Here is an 18,826-nt window from a genome sequence, read left to right as displayed (position 1 = left end):
AAGTACCTTATCTAATTAAAATATATCAGATTCCTAAGCCCATTTGAATTATAAAACCACCGATCTTCTATTCTTTAAGCACAATTGTTTCTAAATCTTCAAAATATTTTTAAAATGGTGAATCTACCTCTGTTAATTAAATTTTAATTGTTAGCTTCTCAATCATTGGGCATAGAGTTGGCATTCTGTGTTTGAAATAGGTGAGTTATTTTGTGGCATTCAGAAAACTCTATAAACATGTAATCAAAATGAAGTTGGATCCGAAGATCTAAGTTGTATTCCATCCTCTTACCACAAAGATTATATTAATTCTTTTAAAGAGACTCTAGGAGTGTTTCATATTTATTGAGACCCCCACTTTGCTTTTCTGAGTTATGAGGTTAAAGTGAGGAGCAAAAGTGACAAACCTGCCATCTTTCAAGAATTTGCATTTTATTCAAGAATAAAATATAACCAAATAAATTATAAAATAAGTAGTATGTCAGAAGCCAAGAAGGATAACAAACAGATATTTCATTATGAATGCAAAGTTGTATAAGAAAAAAAATCTCAAATAAGGTAATATTTGCGTAGAGAACAGAAGGAGTGACATTTCATACCTAGGAGGAAGAATGTGTGAAGGGAAGTGAGTGTCAGAACAAAGACACTGAGGGTAGGGTCTTATTTGACCAAAGAGGCCCAGCATGGCGGATAGGCATTGACGCGGGATGAGGTTAGTGAGAGGTAGCATCTGAGCGGCAGTGCTGGCCAGATCGCGAGGTCCTTCAGGGGTTTGAAACTGATTTACTACACAGGTAAGATGTTGGAGATCCTGACATGGGTGTGATATAATCAGATGAAGGTACTTGAAAGGCTATGTTGCCCATCCAGATGGAAAGAAACTGAAGGGAATCAAGGGCAGGAGAAATGTAACCAGTAGGAAAACCATGCCGTAATTCAGGCAAGAAATCTCAACAGCTTTGAGGCAAATATGGTGATCATGAGTTTGATGAGCAAGCTGAGTTCTGGATAGTCAACAGGGCTCATGGGGCAGGGGACCAGAAGGTCAGGAAAAAGAGGGGTCAAAAATTACATCAAGGATTATGGCCTGAGAAATTAAAAAGTTGGAAAGAATGGTTTAGGAAGATGCCTGCTAAGAAAGAATGTGGTTTCTGTTGTGAATACATGAAGTTTGAGATATCTTTTAAACATCTAAGCAGAAATGCTGAGTGAGCATTTGGATATACAAAATCAGAGTTCTGGAAGCGGATATAAATGTCTAACTTAACTTATTTAGATAATGCGAGATAGGAGTCTCCAAGAGTCTCCTGTGACCAAATTCCAGCCTGCTGCTTTTAAAAATTAAATTTACAAAACACAGCCATGCCTAATTGTTTACATATTGTTTATATGACTGTTTTTCAACATTGGTTGAATAAGAAGTGTGGCAGAGAATGTTTGTCCCATGATGTCCAAAATATTTACTTTCTGGCCCTGTACAGATTAGGTTTGTTTATCCCTGCATATGACAGTGGAATTTGATAAATAAGATAGAGACCTAAACCCTGGAGTCCTTCTCTGAGAGCAGCTCAGAATGGAGGAAAACTGCCAAAGACCCACCAAGAAAGAGTACACATTGAGGTAGCCAGCGAGGAGAGCGTGCTGGTCTGGAAATTGCTTGAAATAAAATAATTTAAAACCACAAAAACTCTCAAGTGGAGAGAATAACAAATGATATTAAATGCTGCTGCAGATTGAGACATGGTCACACTCGGTTTAATAAAGTATACATAATTAATTGGCTACCTTGACAAACCCAGGTTTGTGACATGTATGAGTAACTAGTACAATTAGTGAATTCAGAAAGAGAATGGAAGAAGAACAAATTATTTAAATTCACAAGGTTTTGCTATTAAGGGGACCAGAAAAGTGAGACACAAATTAGAGGAGAAAGTGACACTAAGATGTTGATACCCCATCCCCTTTTTATGCTGATGGGAATGGTTTGAAGGAAGGCCATTCATGGACAGTGTGGGAAAGAGAAGAGAGTTCTGCAGTATTATCATTGGTAAGGGGAGAGAAGTGAGATGTATATTGACCTAAAGCCATATAGTAAAGGAGGGGAGGTACAGAATGCTGGACAAGGGTAGGTAAGGGGCAGGCAGAGTGGTAGAAGGTTGAGGAAGTTCTCTTCTAATTGTTTCTATCCTCTAAGTCAGTGGTTCTCAACTTGTGGGTCGCGACCCTGTTGGGGATCAAACAACCCTTTCACAGGGATCACCTAAGACCGTGGGAAAACACTTATTTTTGATGGTCTTAGGAACCGAGACCCTGCTCCTGTATCTGTCTCCAGGCAGGTCTGAGCACATGCAGATATGCCCACATATGAGTATCCAGCATGATGACATCACTACGTCAACACCATCACATACACCCCATACAAATACAGGTGTATGTGACAGGGTTGGCGCCATAATGTACTCATGCACCAGTCACACTTGTATAGAAAGCAGCTACTGTGTAGAGAGCAGTTATTGTGTACAAAGTAGCTGCTGTGTTGAAAGCAGCTACTGTGTTGAAAGAAGCAGTACTGGACATAAAATGACACTTCATGAATTATAATTACATATTGTTGTTGTGATTAATCACTATACTTTAATTATGTTCAATTTGTAACAATGAAAATACATCCTGCATATCAGATATTTATATTACAATTCATAGCAGTAGCAAATTTACAGTTATGAAGTAGCAACGAAATAATTTTATGGTTTGGATCACCACAACCTGAGGAACTGTATTAAAGGGTGGTGACATTAAGAAGATTGAGAGCCACTGCTCTAAGTGATTGGGTGACAGCGCTATCTGCTGAAAGTAATGAGATTTCCAAGAGGAGTGGGTATGAAAATTCGCAAAAGTCTGTGAGATTGAATAGATTTAGAAAACTCCCAAGTTGGCTGGGAAAATATCAGAATGCCTTGATGTGAGAAATCATGGCTTAAGTGAAAGCAGTCAGTTGTGTGCTCTCCTCTGCTGTCTTCCACAGTGGTGGAGCAGAGTCATGGGGGAACAGGATTTAACCAGGGTTGGATGTAGAAAGATGCCTTGTCAAAAAATATGAGCGAAATGAGGAATAATCAAGAAAAGGCTTACAATTTGGTTGAAATTTTACTTCTCTTTTGATAACAATTACATTCTTAAATACTGTCATTTTTAAAAACTTGATTTCACCTCTTAGAGTTTAATTTCATCACATTTCTCGGTCAAAAATTTTTAATAAATAAAAGGCTCATTCCTACGTAGTGTTATAAATTATACTAGCCATTTTAGCATATATTTTAATCCCAAGTATATTACCAAATAGCTTTAGTTATTTGGGGGGTTGGGCCCCTATGCTATACAGCTTATTTGTCTTAGTTCTAGTTTTAGAAGTAGGGCTTGACTTATCTGCTTGTGACTCACAGATGTGAGCCTTATTCATGTCATGACCGAACGGCTCCAAACCAGCACTGAGCCAGCTTTGCTAATTCTGAACTACTAGAAGTTGAAGAACATTCAAAACCTATGAGTACTTGTGCACAAAAGAAGGCACAGGAATGAGTTACTAACATAGTGTAATCATTTCTTGAGGTTGCAAGAAGAAAACCATTGGTTTTGCTAGTGCCATTGCTCTAAAACACAAGTTTAAAAACAGGAAACCAACGTGACCTATCTTGCAATGCAGATGGCCATGTCTGCAAAGGAGATGCTAGCCAAGTTTCACACCTGTGTTTGGAAAAGAAAGTACTCACAGCGCCATTAGAAGTGTCAAGAGATAAGGCACATTGTAAGTATTCAGCGACAATATCGTGGATGTAAATTTTTGCTATACCACTTATCTCCCTGGACAGCTTTATAAGAAGCTCAATACTCATGTGGCCTTAGTTGGGATGGAAGTCTGGACAGATGAAGACAAGATAAAGATAACTCCAAATGCAAGCTTCACCTTGGAAAATTTTTCTAAATGGAGGGGGCATGTCCTCCCAAGGAGAAAACGCCATGATGTTGCTCAGTTAATCACGTATGTATAGATTGTCCTCTTTGCACACTGCGTGGCATTCATCCCTGAAACTTTTCAAAGACATGGTAACGAAAGTATATGTGACTGACTACAAGGAGTTTACGCAGAGGATTAAAAGCACTCTGAAAATCACTCATCTGATTTATATGTTGAATACGCCCATATTCTCTCTCTCTCTTTTTTTTTCTCTTTTTATAAGATCATTGGATTGGGGGCTCTTACAGCCCTTATAACAATCCGTATATCAATTGTATCAAGCATATTGGTACATATGTTGTCATCATTATTTTCTAGACATTTACTTTCTATTTAAGCCCTTGGTATCAGCTCCTATCTTTCCCCTTCCTTCCCCTCCCACCCTCATGACCCCTTGATAAATTATTACTTTCATATTTTACACCAACTACTTTCTCTTTCCCTACAGTTTCTTCTCTCCTCCTCTCCCCACCTTTCCCCTACCCTCTTAGTATCTCTACTCTCATTTCTATTCCTGAGGGGTTTATCTGACCTGGATTCTGTGCTTCGTGAGCTTTTATCTGTACCTGTGTACATGCTTCAGTCTAGCCTACAGTGAAAGGCAGGATTGGGATCATGTTAATGGAGGGTGAGGAAGGCTCAAGGAACCAAAGAAATAACGTGTGTTTAATCAGTGCTATACTTGACCCTGGTTGACTCATGACTTCCTTGTGACCCTTCTGTGGGGAGTTGTCCCATTGTCTATCTTATATAGGTGGGCAAACCAACAATAACCTAGACAATACAAACAGATACGATTGAATAAAAAGGGGGAAAGAAAGGAAGAAAAAAATATGTATATATAAAAGTAATAATAACTAGCAAACCACCCCCCAAAATAAAGTATGGATATTCCAGGTCTGTCTGCTGACTTTTATGACTATCCCCCAACTGGTCCTGGGATTTCCAGAAACTGCCCCTCCTAGTCTGTCTCATGATCATGTTCGGCCTTCCTTTGGGTTTTGATAATTCTTCTCAGCTACATTTTCCCTGAAAAAGCACCCACAAGAATCCTATGGCCTCCTCGCCATCAATTGTAGATCACTTGTTCTTCCCTTGTCCCTGGGTTTTTTGGGACACCCCTCCTTTCCCCACCTCCCCTTATCCCAGTCCCCCCAGAACCATCAGTCCCATTGTTCTCTCCTCAAGATAGTTCATCTTGTCTATCTTGTCCAGATAGATATGCATGGATCATAATTTGTGCAAAAACAAAGCAAAGCAAATCATAACAAAAAAGAAAACAAACCTAATACAACAAAACAAAAAGAATAGAAAATTTTAAAAAACAACATTAAAAAAGTAAGGCGCTCAAACAGTTCCTGGTATGTCTATTGATCTTTATGAGTGTTTTCCAGTCAAATCCACTGGGGTGCCATGCCCTGGCCCCGAAGTCTACCTTTGGCATTCTTCAGGAACTTCGTTGCTTTGCTCCCCTTGCTGCTCCACTGTACGCCCTTAGTGTTTCATTCCAGTGCTGTGGGGTCGGATCAGGCACATCTCCTGAACCATGTCCCCAGTGCTGTCCCCCTTAGTGCTATGTGTCAATGAGGAACATCGTCATATCTCGTGGTGGGGCCAGTCCTGTGATCCACTCTGTGCATTGGCTACTCTGAGCTGAAATATTGTCCTCAGTGGTTGGTGGGCCGGAATGTGTTCCTCTCTCTCTCCTTCCCTCTTCATTTGCTCATGATCATACACACCCCATCTTCCTAAACTGCAGCTTCAGTGTTCTCTCCTGAAGTGCATTCCTCTGGGGTAGGAGTGGGGGTGGGATGCTCACGTAGTTAGGATTGGGGGCCAGCCCCACAGACCTATTGGTTCTCTGCTTCATGCCTGTGTGTTGCATTCACATCTTGGTGCACCGGGTTGAAGTCTGGTCCCGCTCTCCCTCTCCTGGGGAGATATAAATAACACCCACCCCTGCTACCAATATCTCTCTCTCCTCTCTTTTTCCTCCCTCCTTTTTAGTTGCCTGCCGTACGTATCTCTGGGTTGGTTTTGATGTTCCACACTTTTCTAATTCACTCGTCTATCAATGGAAATTTAGGTTGTTTTCAAATCTTTGCTATTGTGAGTTTGCTGTAATAAAGAGTGGAGCACAGATGACTGGTGGTGGTCAATGTCTTACCTTTATGCTCAGTAGAGGTATAGCTGGGTCATAAAGTAGTTCAAATTCCATTAGCTTTAAATATCCCTAGATTGCTTTCCACAGTGGCTGTGCGTATGTACACGACCACCAGCAGTGGAGGAGAGTTCCTGTCTCACTACCTCCTGTCCAACATTTGTTGCTCTCTGATTTTCTGATTTGAGCTCTCCACAAGAGTGTTAAGTGGTATCTCGTGGTTGTTTAAAAATGAGCATTTCTCTGATGGCTAAGAACCAGGAGCGTTTTCTCGTATGTTTATTGACCATCCGGGCCTCCTCCCTCGTGAAACTCCTTTTCAGGCCTTTTGTCCACTTCCGTAGGGAGTTGACTGTTTTCTTCCTTTTTTGCAGGATAGGAGGGTATGGAGCTTTTAGTACTAAGTCCTGTGTCTGTTGGGTCATTGCTAAAATTCCCACTCCCAGTCTGTGGCTTCTCTTGGTACCCTTGATGAAGTCTGTTGATGCACACAGGTGTTCTATCCTAAGCATACCCCATTGGTCAAGTTCAGCTTCACCTGCGTGGGCACCCTTCCCTTTTGCAGTTATTCTATGCATTTCCTGAGCCAAAGTTCTTAGGTTTGTCCCGACTCCTGCGTTGATGGTCCTGATAATGTAGGGTTTTTCTTCTAGGTCTGTGATACACCTTGAGTTTGTCCTTGAGCGTAGGATGAGGTAAGGATTTTATTTTATTTTTCTACAGGTGGCTATCCATTGTTGGCATTTACTTGTTAAAGGGGGAATCCCCCTCCCACTTGATGCTTTTGGGGCCCTTCTTAAGAACAGATGTCTATATGCTGATGATTTTAGTTCTAGGTTTTCTGATTTTTTCCTTTGGCCCGAGTATCTTTCATCATGAGAGTACCATGGTGTTTTGACCACTTTGGTTGTATAGTAGGTGTTAAAGTCAGTTAAAGTGGGCCCTCTGACACTGTCCTTATTCTTGAGGAGTTGCCTGCTAATTCTGGCCTTCTTCTCTCTCCAAGTGAAATTAGTGGTCAGGTTTTCCAGTTCTGTGAAAAAGGTTGTTGGAATTTGAAGCACTTACCCTAGGGCCAAGGGTAAGGTTGGCATCTTTACTATATTAAGTCTTCCAATCCACTAACATGGGATAATCTTCCAATAGTGAGGTTGCTTTGGGTTTCCTATAGTAGGGTCATATAGTTTTCCTTGAATAATCTTTTTTTATTGTTAAATACATCCCTAGATATTTCAATTTGTTATTGTGATGTGTACTGCCTTCTTGATCTCCTCTTCTGTGGGCTTGTCTGACGTATATAGCAAACCAATATACTTCTGTTTATTGATCTTATATCCTGCCTCTATTCCATATTCCTCTATCACTGCCAGTACTCCTATTGTGGAGCTTTGGGGATTTTCAATGTATAGAATCATGTTATCTGCAAAGGGAAATAGTTTTACCTCCTCCTCTCCCAGCCAGATACCTTTCATTTCCTTCAACTGCCTTATGTTGTTCTGCTGCCTTAAACCTTATGAAGGTCTTTATGCCTAGGACCTTTTACTAGGATGTTTACTAAATGTGGAGACAAAGGGCATTCTTGTCTGGTCCCCTTTTCCAGAAGGATTGTTTTTGTCTTTTCTCCATTAATTATGATGTTAGCTGTTGGCTCTTCTTAGATAGCTTGTATTAACTGGAGGTATTTTCCTTCCATTCCTATCTTTTTGACTGCATTAATTAGGAATGGGTGTTGGATGTTGTTAAATGCTTTTTGTTGCATCTATCAAATTATCATGTGATTCTGATCATTTTTCTTATCTTTGTGACAAATAATGTTCATAGATTTTCAGATGTGGAACCATCCCTGCATCCCTGAATGAATCCCACCTGATCATGATGGATAATATGTTTTATATACTTTAGTAATCTATTGGCCAGTATTTTCTTAAGGATTTTTGCATCTATGTTCATTAGAGATATCAATCTGTACTTCTCTATTCCTGTGAGATCCTTGCCCTGTTTGAGTATCAAAGTTATACTGGCTTCATAGAATGAATTTGGGAGCTTCCCATCTTGTTCAATGCTCTGGTGTGGGCTCTTCCCTGTACAATTCCCCTGTGAAGCTGACTGAAAGCTTCTTTCATTCACTTTCTTGATAACCATATCTATTTCTTCTTTTGCTTTTGTTCTGCTGAGGTTCTTAACCTCTATCTGGCATAATCTAAAAAGGGATTGTTTTACCAAGTATTTGTCCATGTCGTCCACGTTGTTGAATTCATCAGAATACAGACTTTCAGAGTACTTTGTGATTATATCTTTTAATGTCACTGGGGTCTGTGGTGATTTTCCCAGGTTCATCCCTCATCCTGGCTACTGATGTTTGCTCCTTCCTTTCCTCGGTACGGGTTGCCAGCAGTCTGTCTATTATACTGATCCTTTCAAAGAACTAGCTGCTTTTCTACATTGATTTATTGCATTGTTCTCTTGTCTTCCCACTCAATTAACTCTGCCCTGATTTTTATTATTTCTTTTCCTTTGCTATTGGAGGGTTGTTCTGTTTACTCTGTTCTAATTGCTGTAGGTTTTGTGATAGTGTATCAGTTATAAGTCTCTCTTCCTTTTTCATATATGCATTAATTGCTATCAAACTTCCTCTGATAACTGCTTTTGCTCTATCCCATAGGTTTGGTATGTTGTATTCTCATTCTCATTAGTTCCTAGAAACTTCCTAATTTCCTCTCTAATTTGGGCCAGTGTCCATTCATGTCACAGAAGATCATTATTCATCCTCCAATTATTCACCCTTGTTTTTCTGGTTGTCCTTTTGTCGATCTCCTGCTTTATGACATGGTGGCCCAAGAGGGACATTTGAATAACCTCTATGTGTTCTAATTTACTCAGGCTTGACTTATATCCCAGCACGTGGTCTATTTTTGAAAATGATCCATGTGAATTTGAAAGAATGAGAATTTTTTGCATTTGGATGGAAAGCTCTATAAATGTCTATCAGGTCTAGTTGCCTAATTGCAGTGTTTAGCTCTATAGCCTTCTTGCTGAGCTTCTTTCCCAGTGATTTCTCTTTACATCTTTTGAAAAGTTTGTTTGACAAATCTTGCAGGTCTCTCATTAGGTGTGTGTATATATTTATTATGCTCATTGGTTCTTGGTCTACTCATCCTTTGAGAATTATACAGTGTCCCTCCTTGTGTCTTGTTATAGTTTGTACTTTGAAGTCAATTTTATTGGAGAATAGCATTGCAACCCGTGATTTTTTTAAATATCCATTTTCCTGGTATATTTTCTGCCGGCCTTTTCTTCTTAGTATATATTTGTTTGCAAGCTTAAGACAGTCTGCTAACCTTTGTCTTTTAATGGGCGAGTTGACGTTCAGAGTTATCACCATCTGTGGATTCATTGCTATTATCTTGTATCTTTCATGTTGGGTGTTTTCCTATCTCCTTCATATCAGTGTGCTGTGTTTGTGTGGGGAGCTTCATTTGCGCTTTCTTTTCTGTCTGAGGCAATGTTATGTTGATAATTATTTTCAGTGCATTGACTTCAGGGTGGAGTTGAACTATTTGATGATCTCCTGCTTATGCTTGGTGAATGTTGGTCTTCTGACCATAGTGAGCTGGCAAGGGTTCTCCTCAGGGTTGGGTGTGATATGACGTAGTTTTTCCTTGCCTGGAAGACTCTTTCTTACCTCATCATATATATTAATAGTTGGTTTGGCAGGATAGATCATCTCAATTTGGCAGTTTTTTTTTTCTTTTAGCTTTCAGAAAATGTTACTCCCTGGTATTGGGGCTGTGTCCCAGGGCAGGGGGACCAGTTTGGGCCTCACTGGAACTGAATTCTCCCTGGCTGCACTCCTGTCTCTATCATGAATGGCACTGCCAGTTGTGCTCTGGGGCACTGTGTTCTGTCACAGGTAAATATCTCGGTGGTTCTTCAATTGCTGCAAATTATTATCTAATTATCTATCTTTACCCATGCTGGCAGGTGTGGAGATGAAGAGAAGGAGAAAGGGGTTGGCTGATGTAATCACTCTGGTCCTGGACTGTAGGAGCAGTGTGGATAGATAACAGAAGAGAACTCTGGCACGAGGTCTTTTGGTTAGTTCTTGACAAGCCTAAGATTATGTCCACTTTTAGAAAGAAACCTGGGGGATACCCAGGGGAAATTATTGCTCGCTGCGGGTCTCATATCTTGGACGCAGGAGGGATGGTGGACGCTGTCTTCCTGGACTTGGCGAGGGTTAGCGGTGCCCGCAGGTAGACATAGTAAATGTAGAGCATTTCAGCGAATTCTCAAGTCACTTCATGGGTGAAAATTACAGGGGGAGGTCGGAACCAGATCCCAGTACACTGAATCTAATTTTTAGCACCCAGTCTCCCCCTATTGACCTCCTTACCTCTTAATTTTCTGGTCTAACAGCAGTAACACCAGGTGGGTGATTCTACTTGGATGCCATCTTGACTCTACCTCCCTCTTACTCTTAATTCAGATTTATGATTTAAGAGATGGTAGCAATTTATCAATGCTTTATAAAAATCTTGTCTGCTTTAACTGAATATGTAGAAAATAAAGGCAAGTTTAGATATTAGCATGGCAGTCAATATTTAAATAGAAATCTTAGGCTTGAGATCTAGTCAAGAGAAACTTCTAGGTTAGGAAAAAAGTAGGGAATATTATCTTCTAATCCTTCAACTCTACTATTATGGATTAAAATTCAAGGAGGTTTCAAAAAAGTTTCTTGAAAATGGGGAAAAATATATATGTTGGAATTTCCCCACAAACTTTTTGAAGGCTGGTTTTATGTTACTCAAGATATATGTTGGGATCCTAACCCTTTCATGGTGTAGTGGTTAGGCATTGGGCATTGATTCCCCTGATTGGCAGTTTGAAACTACCAGCAGCACCAAGGGGAGACAGACTGGGCTTTCTTCTCTCTTAACAGTTACAGTCTCTGAAACCCCAGGGGTTACCTTGAGTCAGCACTGGCTCAATGGCATTGAGTTTGGGTCCAGTTTATACCTGCAGATGTGTTGAAACCCTAACCCTTCTGCCTGTGGGTGTTCCCTGTTTAAAAATTGGGTTTTTGTCTTGTTAATGAGACCCTGTGGGTGTAGAGTGCTTCCTACATCTAATCAATTCTGAGCTATAGAAAGAGCAGATCAGACAGAGACACACTGACACAGAGGAAGACAGGTGCTATCTGATAAACCTACAAGTCTAGGAACACCAGCGATTGCCAATGAAAAGCTGAAATAGAAACAAAGGGACCTTCTTAGACCCAACCTATGGATATAAACTTATAGACACCTACTCTGTGGGAAAATACCTTTCTGTTTTTAAATACGAGCACGCATTTCTGATACAGAGCTAAGAAACTGAGACATCTACAGTCATGTTGAAGTGACTTTAAAAAAAAATCAAGAGAAATAGCAGCTACAAAGGACACAAGACTGCTGAGTAGCCAGATTTTGTTGAATCCTTTGCAGTTGCAATCAGACAGAAGGAAGCAGAAAGAATCATTTCAGGATACTAGAAAGCTGTTCTTAAGATACCAGTGGGTGTCACGGGAAATAAGTAATTGCATCCCATCATAATTACTGCACTGATTATCTATTACTGCCTGACATGTCTCAGCACAAAAGTTTGCTTAAAATAAGTCTTCTGCTCTTCCGTGTCTCAGGGGTTCCAGACTGGCCTCCCTGGAGCCCTTTTGGGTGGATGATAATCTTTCTCTCACTGTACAGAATTTCACCCAGCTAACTTGGACTTCCTCTAACATAGTAATCTCAATAAGACTGGATGACAGGGAAGCTAGCTTCCCCCAAAATAAATATTCCAAGAAGATTAGAAAAAAGCTTAAAACATCCTACACCATAAGCTTAGAAGCCATGTTTGTAGCACAGTCTATTAGTCAAAGTAAGTAATAGGGCTGAGCGAGGTTCCATGAGAAGGTATTACTGAGTGTCAGTACTTCAAAGCAGGCTCATTCGAGGTTTTCTCAGAGAGGAGCTTCTACATGGCTAAATTTGGAAAGTTGAGTTCTAGACTCAAAGGCACATGATCTGAAAGAGTTCATGGTCAGCGATTGTCCTAAACCCCATAGTCAGTAAGTAAATGAGATTTGAATGCGTACTAGACGGGCTGTAGGGATTGTGTTGAAGTTCATGTGTGCTGCAATTAGGTAGAGTAGCAACAGGGTAGAAAGAAAAAATCATATGCTGGATGACAGAAGCAAAGGAAAATTATGGCAGTCCAATATACAAAAAGAGAAAGGATAAAATATTCATGATGATGGCAGAAAAGAAAAAAGAACAAGATAAAAAAACTCTTAAAAGATATAATAGAAGGAAACACGTGTCCTTCTGTTTGTGAATCAAGAGTATTGCTGTTAACTACAAAAGTTAACAAAATAAACCTTTAAGGTAAGAATATTAAAGTCCAAATATCTACTAAGAGCAATTAAAGTAGAAAATTTCTGTACAGAGGATTATCTTAACTTTCTCAAATGATCTAATAGTAACAATTGAAATGACAAATGTGTCCAATGTACTATAAGTAAGTTTACATAATAATTTCAAAAAGGATATAAAATATCATATTTGAAAATATGCATAATTAAAAATATATTTTAAGTACAAATAATCTGAAATGTTAGGCTAAATAATGCTGTAGAAGTGTAGAGAATAGAAAATGGGATGAAGTTTAATAACTTCTTGTTTTGCATGGTCATCATTACTCTGGATTCTTGATATTAGTAAATGAGAATATATAGGTTGGACCTTTAATGTAAGTGAATTTTAATAAAGGACTTTAAAAATTGATGCGTATATTAGACATTTTTAGATGCCAAGAGTCAACATCCTATAAAGGAACAAGAAACAAAAGTATATGAAAAAACAGAACAAAACAAAACTTTGAACCATCACAAGTTAAAGAAAAACAAAATGAAACAAGTTAAAATTACTATATAAATATCATCTATGTAAACAAATGAAAATAGTTCAACCACCCTTTTAGTGGGATAAATATTTTAGTATTATAAATCTTTAATGACACAAATATTTTCATGATGGGTCTAAATCCTAAAACTCACTGAAGCGAGAATTACAATAAAGTAAATGAATATAAACATATATATAACATAAATATATAAATGAAAGCAATGCATGCATGACAATATCAATGTAAGAGTAAGATAGAGAAAATAATTTATCAGGACTACAATAACTTCTCTTGGAAGAATTAATACCACACTTGTTCTAAGGAACTGGAGCTTGAAGCTACCCCCAAATGTCTAACTCTTACAAGCTGCTGTTCTGCTCCATGTTCTTCCAGGTCTCCCTTGAGGATTTTCCCTCACTTCCCTGCCCGCTCCAATTCACAGCAATGTCACAAAGCTGTGAGGAACTATCTCACACGGTGGGGGGTGCTTTTCAGTGAAGAATCTGATGGTCACCCAGAGGAGGCAAATCAAATGAAGGATCCAGAGCCAGAGCCCAAAGTTTGCAAAAGCGAGTCTTCTTGCTTCTGGCCCAGCAAGTCAGGAAAACAGAGGCCTGACTTTCCTGATGAGACGCTCTGAGAAGAACTATACGGGGTCCCCATTGCATATCCTAAGAAGCAAAATTATGGCCTGGCCTACTCCCATTACTAAAATGGGGTCTTAAAGATACCCTCAAGGAAACAAAGGATATGGTACAGCCCCCACCCTCCACCCAAGTGAGGTCTCCTGTCCATCAGCATGGTAGAGCCTGCCCTCCAAGATAGCACTGTAGCCACAGACATAAAAGTTCTGAAACATAATGTTTCATATCAGGAACCGTGGCTAGAAGGGCCACGTTGGCCATAACTCAAGGAGAAATAATATTTTCCCTTGATAATGGATGAATTTAATGGTGAAAAATATAATAATTAGCAAGAAATAGAAAACATTAAAAGTAACTATACCCCATACTTGGATTTCTCCATTCTATAGGGAAAAAATGCCCCATGCATATTTAAAAACGTAAGGAAAAATTCTCTGCTAACCATTTAGAGTCCTGGAAGAATGGTCAACAAGAGATAGAAGCTTATGACAATGAATTGTTGTACTAACATATTTTTTTATTGCAGGGCAACAGATCTTTCTGGAACAACTGTGGGTCTTGCTTTCATGTCGACAATGTGTTCTCCTTATCATTCTGTTGGCATTGTTCAGGTTTGTAATATATGACATGTTGGTACTTTAGTTAATTATTCTCATTAAAATAGGAATCTTCTATGATTATGATCATAATATAAAATTTTTAGACACCCAGTTTTAGAAATGAAAATTTGCTATCCTGTATTTAAGAACTACCATAATATTCTATAAATGTACAAAGTGTTTGGAAAAGCAAAAGTAACTAATGAAAAGCTGCTGCAGATTTGAGGTGTTGAGGGATTGATGAAGAGATGACAGGAACAGTGTGTTCTTACCTGGTCTATGAAGCTCTGATACGGCTCATGAGGCTGTAGGACATCTTGGAAGGGAAGAACACCTGACATGTGGGGAGCCTGGCTTGTGTTGGAGTGCAAATGGATATCTCCCTCTATAGTCTTGAATGATAAGTAAGGTATCTCTTATAACTGTATCTTGGTAGGAATATCAAATAATCATTTTGGATGCTGTTCTTTGGTGTATCAAGGGTATATAAACAAACAACCCAAGACTCCATTACCTTGTTTCCTATATGCTTGGGGAACTGACTGCATAATATCTATAGTAAAGTTCAAACTCTTAGGGGAATGGTGATAAAGTAGCTAGTAGAATTCGAGACATGAAAGGTGTGTTGGTCTGGATAGACTAAAGAAACAAATTCATAGAAACACTCGTATGTGTATAAGAAAGAGCTTTATATACAAGAGCAATTGATTATTTAGAAAATGTCCCAGCCCAGTCCAGATCAAGTCCATAAGTCCAATGTTATCCCATATGTCTAATACCAATCTATAAAATCCTCTTCAGACTCACGGAGCACATGAAATGATGCTGAATGCAGGAATCACAGGCCAGAGGGTGGGAAGTCTTGTGGATCCAGTGACGGTTTAAGCATCTCAGTGCTGGCAGGGGTCTCCACACGGCTGCTCCAGCTCAGGGTAGTAGCATACGTCCATGTGTCTCGTCAGCTGCGATGTCTCCCAAGGAGTGTGTGTGAGCCCTTAACGAGCTATTTTTCTCCTTAGTGCCTCTAAATGAGGTCGTCAATCTGTGACCTGATTGACAGGCTAAACTCCACCCCTTCACTCTCAAATCTCAGATTGACAACAGATTATGTAACTACCACAAAAGGGAAATAGTTAATATAAAAAATATAGGGAAGAGATCTCTGATTTTCTAAAATGAGAATTCATGCTGAAATATGTGGTGAAAGGGTTGAGATCAGTTTGCAAGAGTTTAATGAATTTAAGGCAACATGTTAGCAGTTCTTAATGAGACTGGAGAACTCTAATCAAAATATTTAGAAATATTTAGCATCTTTTTAATGTAGGATTAAGGAAGATACAATAATTCTATCATAAAAATTCTATACAATAATTATATCATGAACACAAAAATGATTGATTAAGATACAAGAAACCTGTTTGAAATATTAAAGGCCTTTATATATATGTATTTTTAAAGTCAGGATTATTAAAATATAATACATATAGCAAAATTAATCTTTTGTGTACCGTTTTATGAGTCTTTCGAAGAACTTACAACTACCATCTAAAATGCAGTCATAAAACACTTTTATCACCCTAAAAACTCTCCTTGTGACATTGTGGAGTCAACTCCTTCCTCCATCCTCATCCCTTGAGACCTATAGGTGTGCTTGCTGTCACTGAAGTTTCTGTTATAAACACTGTAACATAAATGCAATCATATGACTGATAGTTTTATGAATCTGTTTTTTAATTAGCATAATAATTAAAGACTTATTAAAGTTGATGTACATATAGTAATTAATGTCATGTTCTTTTTAATCAGATTGAGAAAGATTTCTTCTCTTTCTAGTTTCTTAAGATTTTCTTTTGTTGTCAGGAATAAAAATTAAAGTGGGCAATTTTTTATTGTAAATAAAATTAGACCAACAATATATTGCTTCTACTTTACTCTGTTTGACATAGTAAATGGCCTTCACTGAATTCCAAATGCTAAACCAACCATACATTTCCACAATAAAACTAAGATGGCTGTAATCTACTTTATTTACTAGATGTATTTGATTAGATTTTTAATTTATCTTGAAGATTTTTGCATCTATATTCATGAACAACATAAATTAAAAATGATCCTTTCCTGTAGTAGATTCTTGAGGGTTTTTTTGGTTTTGTTTTAATGAGTGCAAACTGGACACACAAAAATGAATCAAATGAATCTTCCATTTTCTAGAATATTCCCAAAATATTTGTTACAGTTAGTCAGTAAAACTGTTTGAGAATGATGCTTTCTTTGTAGAAAATATTTTAGCTACAAATTCAATGTTTTTTTAATGTAGCAGGTGCAGGGCTATTCAGATCATCGGAATCCCTTGAGGAAGCCGTGGTAGCTTGTGACTTTCATGACATTTGCTTATTTAACTTAAAGTGGCACAGCTTTGATAGACTTTCTTTGTTATCCTTTAATAGCTGCATAAATTATGGTAGTGTTCTCTCATTTATGATATCAGTAATTCAGGTGCATGTGTTTTTGCTCATTCTGGCTCTGTGTTTTATCAACTTTCTCGATCTTTCCTAAGAGCAATATTTGGACTTTATTGATGCTCTCTATGATTTTCATATCATCAGTTCCATTGATTTGTGTTCTTGCCTTTCATTTGTCCTTCCTTTGGCTTTGCATTTATTTATTCTTCTATTTCTAGTTTCTTAAGGTAAAACTTTAGATAATTTATTTGAAAGATTTCTTCTTTTTGGCTATAAGCAATAATGCTATAAATTGTCTACTATGCACAGCTCTGTATACATGTAAGATATTTTTATATATGAGTTTTCTTTTTATACTCAGTTAAAATATTTTCTACTTTCCCTTTTGATTTCTTTTGACTCCTGTTCTACTTAAAACTTTGTTATAAATGCTCTGTTACTGAATCATCAATAGTTTTAGTTAATGTTTCCATTATGAAAATTTTCCTTACTTTCATTTTTAACATATGTGTGTGTTCTACATTTAAAGAATTCTGGACAAAAGTATATACTTGGATATCTGTTTGCTTCTTTATCTAATCCAAGCATTTTACACATTGTGTTTAGACCACTTATAAATTATTGGTATTGTTGGAGCAAAAACTTCCATTTTCTTAATTGATTTATATTATTTACATTTATTCTTTATTTTACATTTCTGTCTTCTTTTGGTCTGATCGAGTATTATTTAATAATGTAATTTAATCTCCACTATATGTTGGTTTTCTATTTTTTTAAAATAAATAACATTTGTTTGGTGCTACAGTGCAGTGAATTTTATATAACCTTTCTACTTATAGTCTTTGTTCCTCCCACCAAATGAGCTTTACCTGAGGGGTCTGGGAAAGAGAAGGTAGAGGAGGCAGCCAATAGGATTACATGATTTAACAATGAGTGAGTGTTAACAGGGTTCATTGTGATTGCTCTCCCTCTGGATATAAAATGAGCCACCTCAGAAGTGGGAAATGGGTCGGAGGCCTACTACCAGCAAGAGCTAGGAGCAGATGGTGTCTTTGAACCCCAGTCAGTTCCCTTCATCTTGAACCTCCTTGATGGAGGAGACAGCTTTGACATCAGAGGCGTGGCAGAGGAAGGGCAATAGCAGCACCAAGAGCCAGAGCGTGAGCCAAAGCGGAGGACTTCTCAGCCCACACAGCCAGCTGAGCCAAGTGTTTGGGGCAGGAGACTGACTTGTGCAGGGGGTGCCTCTGGCCACTTAATTAGGGAGTTTTGTTTGCTGACCCATGGAGCTAGAGCTGAGGTCTTTGGGACTGAAGTTTAGGGGTAGTGGCTTGCCCTCTGGGTATTTTCTGGCAGCTCTAAAATAACTCTGTAGCATTACATGAACAGAGCAGAGGCCCTGTGGCTGAAAGGTCAAAGGTCAGAGAGAGGCCTGCCTGCAGGCACCACTGAGAAAAGGCTGTCCTGTCTGAGTAATTGTTTTCTGAGCATTTGTAATTTGTTAATTTCCTGCATAAACCCAACAATTGTGAGCATTGTCTGTGAGGATTCGATCTTGCCATCGCAGTGAATTATCAAATTCAACTGAAAAGTGGAGAGAGTTGTGGAATGGGCAGTTGGTGTCAGAATTGGTGACCTGGAAGAATGTCTGACGTCAGCCTATTAGAAATCCATCTTGGACAGTTGCTGATGCTGCTGTTTTTTCTTCACTCTTTTGACGTTAGAGAAAATCAGTTGTCTCCCTCATGCCGTTTCTCTTTTTACTTCTTAGTGCTGTCATTTTAATTTCTTTAAAATTGCTTTCCGTTAATTTCTATCGTTTCTCTATTTGAGTCCTTTTTGTTAAAGTATCAAGTCCTCTTATCCGTTTCTCAGTTATGATTGGTCTGCTGTTAAACTGTAGAGCATATTCTTCATCTTCATCACTGTTTTTCATTTCAAGAATTTCCATTTCATTCATTTCTTTTCTAGGACTCAGGTTTCTGCTGAAATCTCCCACCTGTTCC

At 38.5% G+C, this 18,826-nt stretch overlaps 1 protein-coding gene across 1 annotated transcript in view; it reads left to right on the top strand.

The window, feature by feature from the left end:
• The window catches only part of ADAM28 (ADAM metallopeptidase domain 28), an 83,099-nt gene that overhangs the window by 30,049 nt on the left and 34,224 nt on the right, over window positions 1-18,826 (top strand). The window contains exons 9-10 of the mRNA XM_075557208.1: window positions 3,870-4,039; window positions 14,286-14,370. Coding sequence (XP_075413323.1) covers window positions 3,870-4,039; window positions 14,286-14,370 — 255 coding nt within the window. The remainder of the gene's footprint in view (window positions 1-3,869; window positions 4,040-14,285; window positions 14,371-18,826) is intronic.

This window comes from Tenrec ecaudatus, chromosome 8 (genome assembly GCF_050624435.1).
Source record: "Tenrec ecaudatus isolate mTenEca1 chromosome 8, mTenEca1.hap1, whole genome shotgun sequence".
In the NCBI taxonomy this organism is placed as follows: domain Eukaryota; kingdom Metazoa; phylum Chordata; class Mammalia; order Afrosoricida; family Tenrecidae; genus Tenrec; species Tenrec ecaudatus.
Note: the sequence above shows the minus strand (reverse complement) of the source record. Positions and strands in the feature narration are given on the sequence as shown.